This window comes from Carassius auratus, chromosome 22, assembly GCF_003368295.1.
Source record: "Carassius auratus strain Wakin chromosome 22, ASM336829v1, whole genome shotgun sequence".
Taxonomy (NCBI): domain Eukaryota; kingdom Metazoa; phylum Chordata; class Actinopteri; order Cypriniformes; family Cyprinidae; genus Carassius; species Carassius auratus.
The window spans coordinates 32,321,008-32,333,236 of NC_039264.1; the positions used below are offsets into that span (position 1 = coordinate 32,321,008).

The window sequence follows — 12,229 nt, forward strand, 5'->3', positions numbered from 1 at the left end:
AAACAAACAAACAAACAAAAATTCTTCCAATGTCCCTTTAAACAATAAGAAACGCAGAGCAATGGCTTCAGGACATCCCAAAGTCTTAGATTATGAATATTCATGAAGTGTCAGAATGTTTTATTTATATAGTGTTTTGCTGTGAGTATGTAATGTTAATTTAGTGTACAGAGGGTTTATTAATCAGTCCCTGATTAATAATCGTAAGTGCAGAGGCATTGTGTGCGCTGGTGTTAAATATGATGATTACAGTCATTTTTCGACTAACTGCCTAACATGCATTTACTCATCTTACTTGCACCAAAACAGGTTCAGCATTCCCCAAATGCAATATTGGACAAACCTTGTAATATTTAAATGTTAAATAACAAGAATTTTATTTATTTTATTAACCTGATGTCTTTGCTGCTTGCCTTCAGTGGTCCAGTTCAACCATAGTACAGTTATAAGCAAAAATGACTTTAATTTTTGAATTTACATTTCCTATTTAATTTAAGTTTTTGGTGTTGAAAGGGGCTTTTACATTTGCAACAAACAAACAAGCCCAGACCAGATGAGAAGTTTAATGCAAAAGTAATTATTTTACATATAACAATAACATAATTACTTATTTAGGGAGTAACACGATATTGTAATGCATTACTTTTTAAAATGAACTTTTCCCAGCACTGAGTAAATCCATTCATTATTCCTCTCATGTGGCCTCATGGGATAGTAAAGTATTCATCATATGCACACTTAAAAAAAGGAGTAATGGACATCCTTTGGAAAATTTTGTCTAAACTTTTTATATGAGTATTGAGAATTTGGACATACTACTTTTGCCTATACTATATATTATGGAAGTATGCTTTAATAAGTATGCTTTTAATAACAAATGATGTGCAGGGAACACTTATGTGTTATTTGGAGTTACCGAACACATGCAATACTGATGAAACTCACACATGAAAATCTAAAAAACATATATGAAATAAAGAGTCTTAGAGTACATCAAAATAAAACCAGTAAACTAGTACAGACTCTGAAAATATTTATCTGATCTTAAACCAAATGTACAACCTGTTATCAGACATAAACACTTACGTCTAACAGATTAGTGAATTAATGCTGTGTTTATTACGGTAACTGATCATACATGAATACAAAACTATGATTATTCTAACACAGATCACAACACACATGGGAACTGAGCTGTTTGACTTGTATAAAAGATTTATGGTTACATTTACATTCATATAATGAGATGCTAAGTTCATTTAGGTTATTGAGCATTGCAAATGCTGCTTTTTTAATATGGTTTGTTTTCTTGCTCTTAATTCTGCTTGTATTTTCCTGTTTCTGTGTTGCTGTGACAGATGGAATAAAGTCAGTGTCAGTGATGGAGGAAGAATCTGTCACACTGAACACTGATGCTGAACTACAGACAGGTGATGAGGTTCTGTGGATGTTTGGAGACAAAGACACTGTCATAGCTAAAACCAAAGGAGGGACCAGAGTGTCCACCACATCTGAAGGTCCCGGTGGGAGATTCAGAAACAGACTGAAGCTGGATCATCAAACTGGATCTCTGACCATCACAAACACCAGAACTGAACACACTGGAGAATATAAACTAAAGATCACCAGAAGTGGAAATGTCTCATTGAAGTTATTCAGTGTTACTCTTTCAAATGAATAATGATTTAATTTTAGATTATAGATCAGGGTTGCTTGTTCTTTTCCCCAGAGACCTAGCTTTCGGTTTAGTTTAGTCCGACCCTAATCAGTGGTGGCTTTAAACCATTTTTTAGCCAGTAAAGATACTGGTTTTGGCACTAATTTTGGCCACCACTGTAGAACAAACGTTTTTTAATGGTTGCAAGGTAAGTTAAAGTTAGCTAAACCAAATGCAGCACATGATAGACACTATATAATTTGGAACACAGCAGATGAGCACAGGGCTGGCAACCTCAGTTCTGGAGAGCCACAGTCCTGCAGAGTTCAGCTCCAATACACCTGAACAAGGTCTGAAGGGTTACTACAAAGCTTCAGGCTGGTGAGGTTTTTATGAAGTTAAAGCTCATGTTTACAGGACTGAAGTTCACCACACATGTACCAGCAGATTAATGTAATTTCTGTGTCTCTGTATTTGTAAATAGTTTATTGTGTGTACAAGTATAGAAGAGGAAAGGCGTTTGTTGTCTTCAGTGCATTACAGTTGAGAACCTTCCACTGTCTTACTGTTACATTGTCAAGAACAGTTACGGTATGGACTATTTTCACAGGATTGTGATGAATCATTTCAACAGTCAAGTTTTTTAAATATTTTAATTAGAAAAATAATAATAATCTATGTTCATTTCTAGAACAAAACTTTTTTTTTTTTTTTTTTTTTTTTTTAAAAGGTACATTTGCCAGTACATGATTCATCAACACATCTGTAATGCATTAATAATATTTTTAGTATTTTTCAACACTATCATACATAAACTTTATGTGTAATGTTACAACGTGTTGGTTTAGTTAAAACTAGCTTAAAGAAAGCAATATGTTACTGTTGTTCGTAATAAATTTATATTTGGGAGTATTTTTCAGTCATTTGTGTTGTACATTTGACTTTTGATTAATTTAAAAACAAAAAAGCACACGCACATTATGCACATGTTGGTTTGAGACTATTGGTGTGAGATTTATTTGATGGAGTTTTGCCATTGGGACATCAATTAAGGGCTATAAATGCTCTTTTAAATGTTTTCAGAAAAGTAATTTTAGTGTTGGAGCTTAAAATACAGTCACAGGCTAAACTCCTCAAATATAATCATCTAGAAAGTGTGGCACCAGCAATAGCAAGGTCATGTGTTAGACTTTCAGGAAAAGCAAGAACTGGTAAAAAATGTGAATGTGTACATTGGATGCAGTGTAAGTCACTTTGGATAAAAGCATCCCCAAATATGTAAATGTAATGTCATGTTAATGTAAATATCAATACAGACACTTTAAGCACTTAGACTAGCATGCCTATTTTTATGAATGATTTCATGAGTCATTTCTGTGTTATAGCTAAAATATTGTCAAGATTGTACGGCAAATCATTGTATATTCATGTGATATTAAAAAGCTGGAATATTGGAGTATGTTTGTAATTTTATATATATATATATATATATATATATATATATATATATATATTCTCTTCCTTAGGCTTATGCATGCATTTACTATGTTGGAGCTGATCTTAGGTGAATTCCAGGTTAGAACAAAACGTGATCCTCTAGTGATATAAATAATTTAAATGTATAATTTAAACACATCCTTCTAGTGCAAGCAATCTCAAAGGGTTCTGGGAACCCTGGTGTCTGTGACTCAGAGTCAGGAGATCTGCAAAATAATATTAGGTTTGTATGATGTGGAAAGTGTGGAATCCTGTCGTTAAATAAAATGGAATTTACTATAAATGTCAGGGAATTTAGCAAATCTTGGTGTTAGTAAAAGTACACACCCTTCCAGATGTTTCTGTCTGTTTATTGTTTGAGTGTGAGTGATCTCATCTGCCCTTCCTGAACACTTTTGGAAGACTGAGAAAACTTTGATGGCGACGAAAAAGAATGGGATAATTTTCCTTTTTAATAATTAACACTTGGATAAATGATTCAAAGTAGCATGGTACAGGTGATGAAATCACTATATGTGACATTTAGTTGTCACTGGATATTGGTAGGAACATGTCATAATGTCATAATAAAGCCCTTAAACATAATGCTATTGATTTAGAAATACCTTTGGATAAAACTGAAATGAGTCCAACATAAAAGCATGAAAAGTAATCAGGTAGAGCTGTTTCAATATGCCTCAAACATTGAAGAAAACCATGAAAATTATTAAACAATTGACGTAAAATGGTTTCTATGCCACCAAATGGCTTTCTTTAAACAGGCATCACCTTTATGGGACATGTAGTGGCATGCTACATTATATGAGTGTGTGTGTGTGTGTTTGTGTGTGTGTGTGTGTGTGTGTGAGAGAGAGAGAGAGAGAGAGATCTCCATAGCCTTTTCACTCAAAAGAGTAACACTGAAGACCAATTATTCGACCATGTACTGTACACATGCTACTGCTAAAAAAACTGACATTTCCTTATAAACACTGAATAACCATTTACATGCTTTCCACTTACAAAATACATTTGACACTGCTCACAAACTGTATGGAGATCTTAAAGGTCTCTTTCCAGTTGACATGGTGATCTCCAAAAACCAATGGTTAAAGGAACACTGAAAATTTGGCAAATCGTTCTAACATAATCATTATTCATTGTTTTTCCTTTTATATAAACATTCACTTTTAAACAAATTAGTTGCATTAAATGAGCTAAGTTTCCTGTGTTTCCTGTATTTACCAAACCTTTTTTAGAACAGACATCAGTCATATGGGTAAATTTTAGTCTTGCCCACCATGGCATGGTTTCTGGCATGTATAAATGCAGAATAATAGCATATTGGCGAATGCACACTCACGAATCCTCTCATAACAAACAAAGAATAACGTGTAAATAACAGATTAACAATTATTTGGTGCAGCACTTTGAATGCACAAAAATAAATGGGTTTGTTTAATTCATCGGAATAAAATATTAATGTTTTGCCTTCATTTGATTACCAGATTTTTTTTTTTTTTAAATACACAGCACAGAATTAAAAAATAAAAAATACATAAAAGAAAAAGAACATTTCATAGGGCCCTATTATTGTATATATAAAAATAATAAATTAAGTTTTTATGAATTCAATTAATTGGATATGTTTTTAATTAAACTATTAACTTTCAACTGCTTTGTCTTCAGCTCTTTCTGTAAAGTTCTGATGTTTCTGCAGGTCAGATGAAGATGCTCCTGCTTCTGTAGAGTAGTATTCTTGTTGTGAACACTAGAGAGTGCTAATCTAACAGAGTAACCTATTATATTATATCAGGCTTTAGCTGGTTAAGCATGGCCTTGTTAGCAAGCAGGACCTGATTTTACCAAGTGCAACATTCCTGGATCAACATCTTTGTTGTCCCTGGAACAACATTGTGATTGACCAATCAGATTCGAAGAACCAGTTTATAGTTTTGGTGAAGTTTAGGTTTACAATCAGTGTTTGGTGCTGGTACATCAATATCTTATCTATCATTTTCTCTTATTTTAGAGGTTTATTCATGGTTAGGGTTAGGGTTAGGTTTAGGTGTATGGTTAATTAATTTGGATTCAAATGTTCACATCTGATGTTCACATCAAAAAACATCTAACTCAATAAAATCAGGAAGTGCTTGTTAGCAAAGATGCTGTAATTATAAAATGTGTCTGATGCAACTCGTTTTATATTAATGGTGAAAAAAAAAAAAAAACTTTTATAGCATACAGTACCATAAAGTTTTACAACTTTCAGTGAGTCAGGTGTTACATTTGTACTTAAAACTGTTTTGTTTTTATCCTTGATGTTGACAGGTGAAAAGTTCTTCAGAAAAAAAAAAAAGAAAAAAAAATGTAGCCAGTTTGAAAATAACTACTGAAACTAACAACACTGATCTTTTTAGAGAGAGAGACAGATGCAGATGCCATAGAATATCATTCTTGATATTTCACTTACATAGGGCTATTTTCATATTTTATCTAATGTAACAGCTTGTTTTGACAATAGTTTTTTTTTAAGCATCTGCATTTATAGAAGCAGCAGTTAATTTCAGATTACAAACAAGGAAGTTAAATTGCGTAAGTGCATTCAAAGGTATGCAGTTCATTCACACCCCATCCCGCCCACACACACTATTCACATGCTGACACTCATCACAAATGTCCAGTTATAGATTTGCATGCATAAGTTGTTTGTCCACCAGAAGATGAAAGCCCTTTTCTTTCCAGAGCCAGAGAAATCCAAGCAGGTTTTGTTGTGACTGCAGCTGCTTAAGTGTCAAATGCATTCATTAAACATTCATTACACACGGCAATAAAAACACCCAAATCATCTGTCTGCTGATAATATTTGTGACAAAATCATCATTTTGCAGACTACATTATTCTTGTTTGTGTATTTTTAGTTTGCATTTACATCATCTTGGTAAGCAGTAAGCATGAAGGGTGCGAACAACGCTGCATTATACCGTCATTCATTTGCCAATGTAAATAATTAATGTTTACATACTTGAATGTATAAAAGCAATAAACCAGTGGATTACAATTAATTTATAACAGCTAAGGGGCATTGTTAATAGGCACGAAGTGGGGTGGTTGCCGAACAACACACAGGCATAAACAAACGTGTACTGTATGTTTGTAGAATAATTTACAACAGCTTCGAATGTGGCTCAACCAATCAGGATCAAGGACATTTTTGAATCATGCTTCATTTCTTTTTTCAGCGTGAGACATCTATTATTGACCAAATTAAGTGATTAACCCTTTCCCTGAGTTTTTTTTAAAGTTGCAGTACATGTGGATTATATTCAGTGGAATAAGCAAAGCATAGATGCAGAAGAACGCTTCAATCAGCACCCCCAAATCTTGCACGTCCTTTCACACTTCCTGGATTGACATTTCATTAACATTAGGCAGTTTTGATTTATATGCTGTTTATTACTTATAATAGTATTATTTTTCATATGCATATGCTTACATATTAGAATGCTTATTTGTGTGTCTTCATCGCCTGTGTTTTTGATCGGAAGATTCTGCTCTCATTCAATAATATGTAATATCGTCCCCAAGCGTATAACAGTGAAAACACGGAAAGCTATAAAATCTTGTCTTTGGAGGGGAAGCGTTTTCTAATAACAAGATCAAAAACATTATACAATCACATGTAATTTAAGAGTAAGTAAATATTTAACTGAATATATCCCTAAAAATAACATGTATAACACACTTCAGATGAGTTTCATCTGAAGACTAACAAAGTAACACTGCTGCATGTAAAAGGATTGAAAAGAAAAAAATTTGCAGAAAGACTATAACAGACTATAACAGATTATAAAAAGGTTTATAATCTGTTGTCTTTCTAGCTTACATGGAAACTGTACTGACTGTGATGGCAACATTAATGAGGAATTCGATCATCTGTTTGTGACAATGCCTGCATACACCACCTCATCCTCCTGTTTGACTCCCTAAAAGATACGAAGAAATCATGAGACACATGTCAGATCTGCTCATTAGCTTTTAAAACTGCTGCCAAAGTGCATTGTTTGCTAACATATCAAACATTTAGTGTGCTAGTCTTCAGGGTGCTAAGTTGTGCTGGGCGGTATGATCCAAAAACTGTTAACATGTTTGTCACATTGGTTTTCTGAAGGCCTCAGTTTCCGGTGAGACAGTTTAACACACTGAACTATACCATGTTAATTATTAGAAGTGTTTTTGCAGTTGTTTTGTGTTGAGAGATCTGTATCTGACCCTTAACCATGTATATTTTTGGTCATTTCTCTTATAAAATAACTGTTTTCAAAACTAAACTTCAAATCAAAACTTATTAACTACTGAAGCTAAGGGTGGGACGATTTTACTTTTTCTGTTGAAAATAAGGTTGTTGTAATATCAAAATGAAGAAGAAATAATAATAATGCAACATAATCTAAAATGCTGAATAGTCTTCACTGTATAAGATACAGATTAATGCTTATTAAAGCTACTAGAATCATTCAGTCAAGAGCAGTGAACGCTGGGCTGCTGTCACTTTAAGACCTAATGCATGGATCAGAAAAATCAACACACATTTAATTTTCTCCCAACGTTTTTTTACTTGAATATTTGCCATGAATTAAATTATGACCAAAACTATGTGCATGCACTTAAGGTGCAAATAGCCTACACTGTAAAAAAAAACTGTCAAATTTACGGTAAAATACCGGCAGCTGTGGTTGTTTTTTTCTATCATGATTTTGGTAAAAAAAATACGTTGTCTACTGTAAAATTTAGGGTTACAAAACCAGTATACCGTATTGTCTTTTACAGATTCCACATTTTTTTCACGGTATATACCTGGCAACCACAACTGCCGGTATTTTACTGTAAATTTGACAGGTTTTTTTTTAACAGTGTATCGAATTGAATTCTTTTAGGGGTTTTTTTCTTTTTCTTTGTGTGTGTGTCTTTTAATGCTGCTCTTTATCTACCATGTGATTTTGTCACTCTAGCATGTGAGTAACTTCAAGCTGTACTGCGCTAAGTGGATATACTTACAGTGATATGTGAATATAAACAATATAAAATCTCTTAACTGACACTATGTATCACTGTCACAGTCAGGGCTGTCGAAATGGTCTTGTACATGTAATTTGAACTTAAAATAATTATTATAGCTATCATATGTATTATTATTATTCTTTTGAATTATTGTCATTGTTTTTATTATAACAGAAAGAAGAGGGGAAGGAAGGTTGTGGGACATCAACATCTAATTTAAAAAAAGATGCATTAATGACACAGGTATAAATGATCTTACCGGTTTCTGTGCTTTTTGTTTGTAGAATGTTGGATCAGCGTAAGTGATCTCTTCATTACGAGTCTGATCTGTTCCCACAACAATCATTAAATCAACACAAAATCAACAACATTAATGTTTTATTATTATTTGAATACTTTTATAGATGTGTCAGCAATAGGATACTCTTACCTAATCTTACGTGTCTCCTGTAGATCCAGTAGATCGCGACTGCTGCTACAATCAACAGAAATCCAGCAGCAGCAGCAGAAATCAACACTATCTGAGATTCAGAGCCTGGAGAATATGAAGTAGAGTTTGAAGTAGAGTGTGGACCTGGTGTCACAACGGCTAAAGAAGAGTCATTAATGTGAGTAAATATATGCTGTTTCAGAAGAAGCTTTTACAGTCACAAGATTTTTTTAGCATTCATATACCTGGACATGGTTGACAGAGTTTGCTGATGTCCAGATGTGTGGTCTGGTTTGTGATGGGATTGTTGATCACACAGCTGTAGCTGTTTTTCTCCTGATATTCCACCTCCAGAGGTAGAGAGAGACTGATGCTGAGATCAGACACACTGATGCTGGACAATAAACTGTTTCCTTTGTACCAGGAGAGAGTCACATGACCCACATTCACCACTGAACACAACAATGAACAATTCTGCTGTGATGAAGATGAAGATGATGAAGAACATTGTGAAGAGTTTCTGCTGATGACAGGAACAGGAAGACGAGCTGAAAAAAGAAGAGAATAATTTAGGGAGTAATTGACAAGACATTTCTGACTTCTTTAAACTCTTCTTGATATATTGTTCAGTAATCTGTCTCTAGGGTCACTTCTTCTTTTATCATGCTCAAATATTTTGTATTTATAGTTAATGTCTTGCTATAAATTGTGACTTCTTTAAATCTTAAAGTTATGCATTTTATATAATAATTTGCATAATAACACTGCAAACTTACAAAAATACTTGCTTATTTTAAAATATATTAAAGTGAACTATATGTTGAGTGTCAGTTCTCTGGGTTTTGTTGCCATAAGAAATACATTTAAACATAAACAAAACTAAACTATTAATATTTACATCTCTGAAGTACATTCGACCAATCAAGTGTGAGTCTGAGACACTGCAAACATTTATTACTTTGTACGCGTTCATGTGACTTTTCTGTAAAGTTGCTGTGAAGCAATGGGTTTTGTGAAAAATGCTATGCAAATATAATTAACCCAAATTTCACTTTTTTATTACAAGTAAACAGAATTAGGTATTTTGTGAAATTCCCAGAGGGATAGTAGTATATAAGGGCAGACAACAAACACAATGAACTTTTCATATTTTGTAAAAAGATGCTTTAGAGACCTCCATTTTGTAATTGTAAGTGTAATTACAGTGTTATATTCTTGTGAATCTGTATCTGTACACATTCTTGTAAGCTGTGGGAGTGACAGAGGACCATCAAATGTTTTAGAAATGAACTCCAAATCATGAAAGTTAAGCCACTGATAAGAAACCCATATTAAGGTTAGTTTCTCTAATAAATAGTAGACAGAACAAGCACAACTGTAGCTGTGACTCACCATAGACAGTAAGATTGAATCTGTATGTGGTTGTTGATTTTGTGTCTTTGATGTTTACTGTATAAAGTCCAGAGTCTGTGGTTCTGGTGTCTGTGATGGTCAGAGATCCAGTCTGATTGTCCAGCTCCAGTCTGTCTCTGAATCTCCCATCAAGAACATCATCATATGTGGAGAAGATAGCGTCCTCTCTATTGATCTCAGCTATTTTAGTCTCTGGATATCCAAATGTCCATGTTATCAGATCACGTGTCTGTAGTTCAGTAACATGAGTCTGTAGAGTGACTGATTCTCCCTCCGTCACTGACTTCACTTCATCTTCAACACCAAACACTGGAGAAAAGACAGAGTTTATTTTTCAGTCACTTATTAAAGTTCTTGTTAAAGTTAGGGTTACTTTACTTAGACTGTCTGAGCTGATTTCTGTCTAGTTGAGCTCAGGTCAGACTGTGTGTGAAGGACCTTTATCTCCTGCTCTTGTTGAACTTAAACCTCAGAAGTGAAATAAAGCTGCAGCCGTTACAAGAAAAAAAACAAAACACAGATTGATCTGTTCTGAGTACATTTAACTGGACATCAGCCTCTCTGGTGATGATTTTAGGAGGGTAGAAACAATATTTTTTATTTAACCATTAGACCAGTGTGACAACAACATGCTTTATATGAAGTTTTATATAAAGCATTGCAATGATATAAATGATCCTCCTCATCAATCATGATTTTATAGTCTGTGTGTGATCACCATTTAGTTCCCCAAAAATCTATGAACAAGTAACACATCTCTCAATTTCACCTTTCTATTGCTCTATTTTCTCAAGGGGCATTTTTTTTTATTATTCTTCTGCTGTCATTTAATGTTTTATTTCTCCAATTTATTTTATTAATGCAAGATTATTTAATGTTAAACATGTCAAAAATCCATATATATATAGTCTGCACTCTACAAGATATCATTCAGAAGATATCTAGTACAAATCAACAGAGCTAAAAAAAATACAAGTGTTTCAGCTCATAGGCTTCAGTGTTAATCAAAACACAACAGTATATGATCTTCTTTCAGACTATCAATGATCGGTTATTTCAGTAGCAAACAAAGTACAGAATCTCTGATGATCTGAATGAACAGTATTACAGTCCATCACAAACACACAGACTGACATAAATCAGTAAAACTGCATTGTCTGTACAGTCAGCTTTCAGAACATAGGAAAGTAAGTTGCTTTATTTTACATATTTAAATAAGATTTATGCACTTTCAGACCATCAGACAGAAAAAGCCAACAGATGTTTAAAACACTAGATTCTGATTTCATCATTTAAGATGTCAGTAGAAAACACACTGAAAGTGAGACCAAATGCAGTAGTATCTCAGAGAGAAATGCTAGTTTGATTATGATTCTGGTACAATCATAACTATAAAACTGTTTCAGACTTACCAACAAGATGCCAAAAGCAGCAAAAAACAAAGAAGCAAAACATTTTCTTCATCAGCTCAGAAAAGGAGAAATGTATTAAAGTCCTACAGAGATCTCTGTAATTACTTGAGATGAAAACTGTTCCTGTTTGTGTTAGTACGTGTCTGTTGTCAGCTGGTTTTTCTTTTTCCTGAACCACAGTCTCATGTTTTTGTAGAGCTACATGCCATTGATGATAATGACCTGTCTCACTCTTGCACTGACTAATTTAATGTATTCATCTAGCCTAGAAATAACCATAGCTTATTTGTCTGTTTTTAAAAAAAAGACTGCGAAGCAATTTCAAAGAAAGAAAGGGAACTCTGAAAGGGAACCTTATTTACTTCTAGCTAAATTTAACTGTAACAGAATTTAATCTAATCTGCATGTTCAAATAAAACTCAGAAAAAACTTTTAATGACTTTACTGAACACATTGTTTACAGTACATTATAGAAAAGGTTAACTGGAGTCAAGAGTTAAAAAAGCTGGAAATAATATCTAGAGCTTGCTCTTAAAGCCTTGATGTTGATCAGTCCATTCTGATGCTTCGTTTATAGATGGAGAAAGTTCATCATCTTTGTCTATACATGTTCTTGTGCTGAAATAGTGGCAAATGCTCAATGTTGTGCTAAATGTCAGTGAAAGACTGACAAAATCAGCATGGGACGACACCACAAAAGAAGCACGTTAAAACAAAAATTATTCAGACCCCAGATATCATTTTTGCCATTTTTTTTACTACAGTAGTGGGTGCAGGAAT

General features: G+C 33.6%; 1 protein-coding gene across 1 annotated transcript; it reads right to left on the reverse strand.

The window, feature by feature from the left end:
* Nucleotides 1-5,476: 5,476 nt before the first annotated feature.
* On the reverse strand, nt 5,477-11,601 carry LOC113040585 (CD48 antigen-like). Its single transcript, XM_026198888.1, has 4 exons — nt 11,450-11,601; nt 10,017-10,346; nt 8,881-9,172; nt 5,477-5,558 (listed from the first exon to the last, which is right to left on the reverse strand). Exons 1-4 carry the CDS (start codon nt 11,499-11,501, stop codon nt 5,477-5,479), a joined length of 756 nt encoding a protein of 251 aa, XP_026054673.1. The 5' UTR covers nt 11,502-11,601.
* Nucleotides 11,602-12,229: the final 628 nt, after the last annotated feature.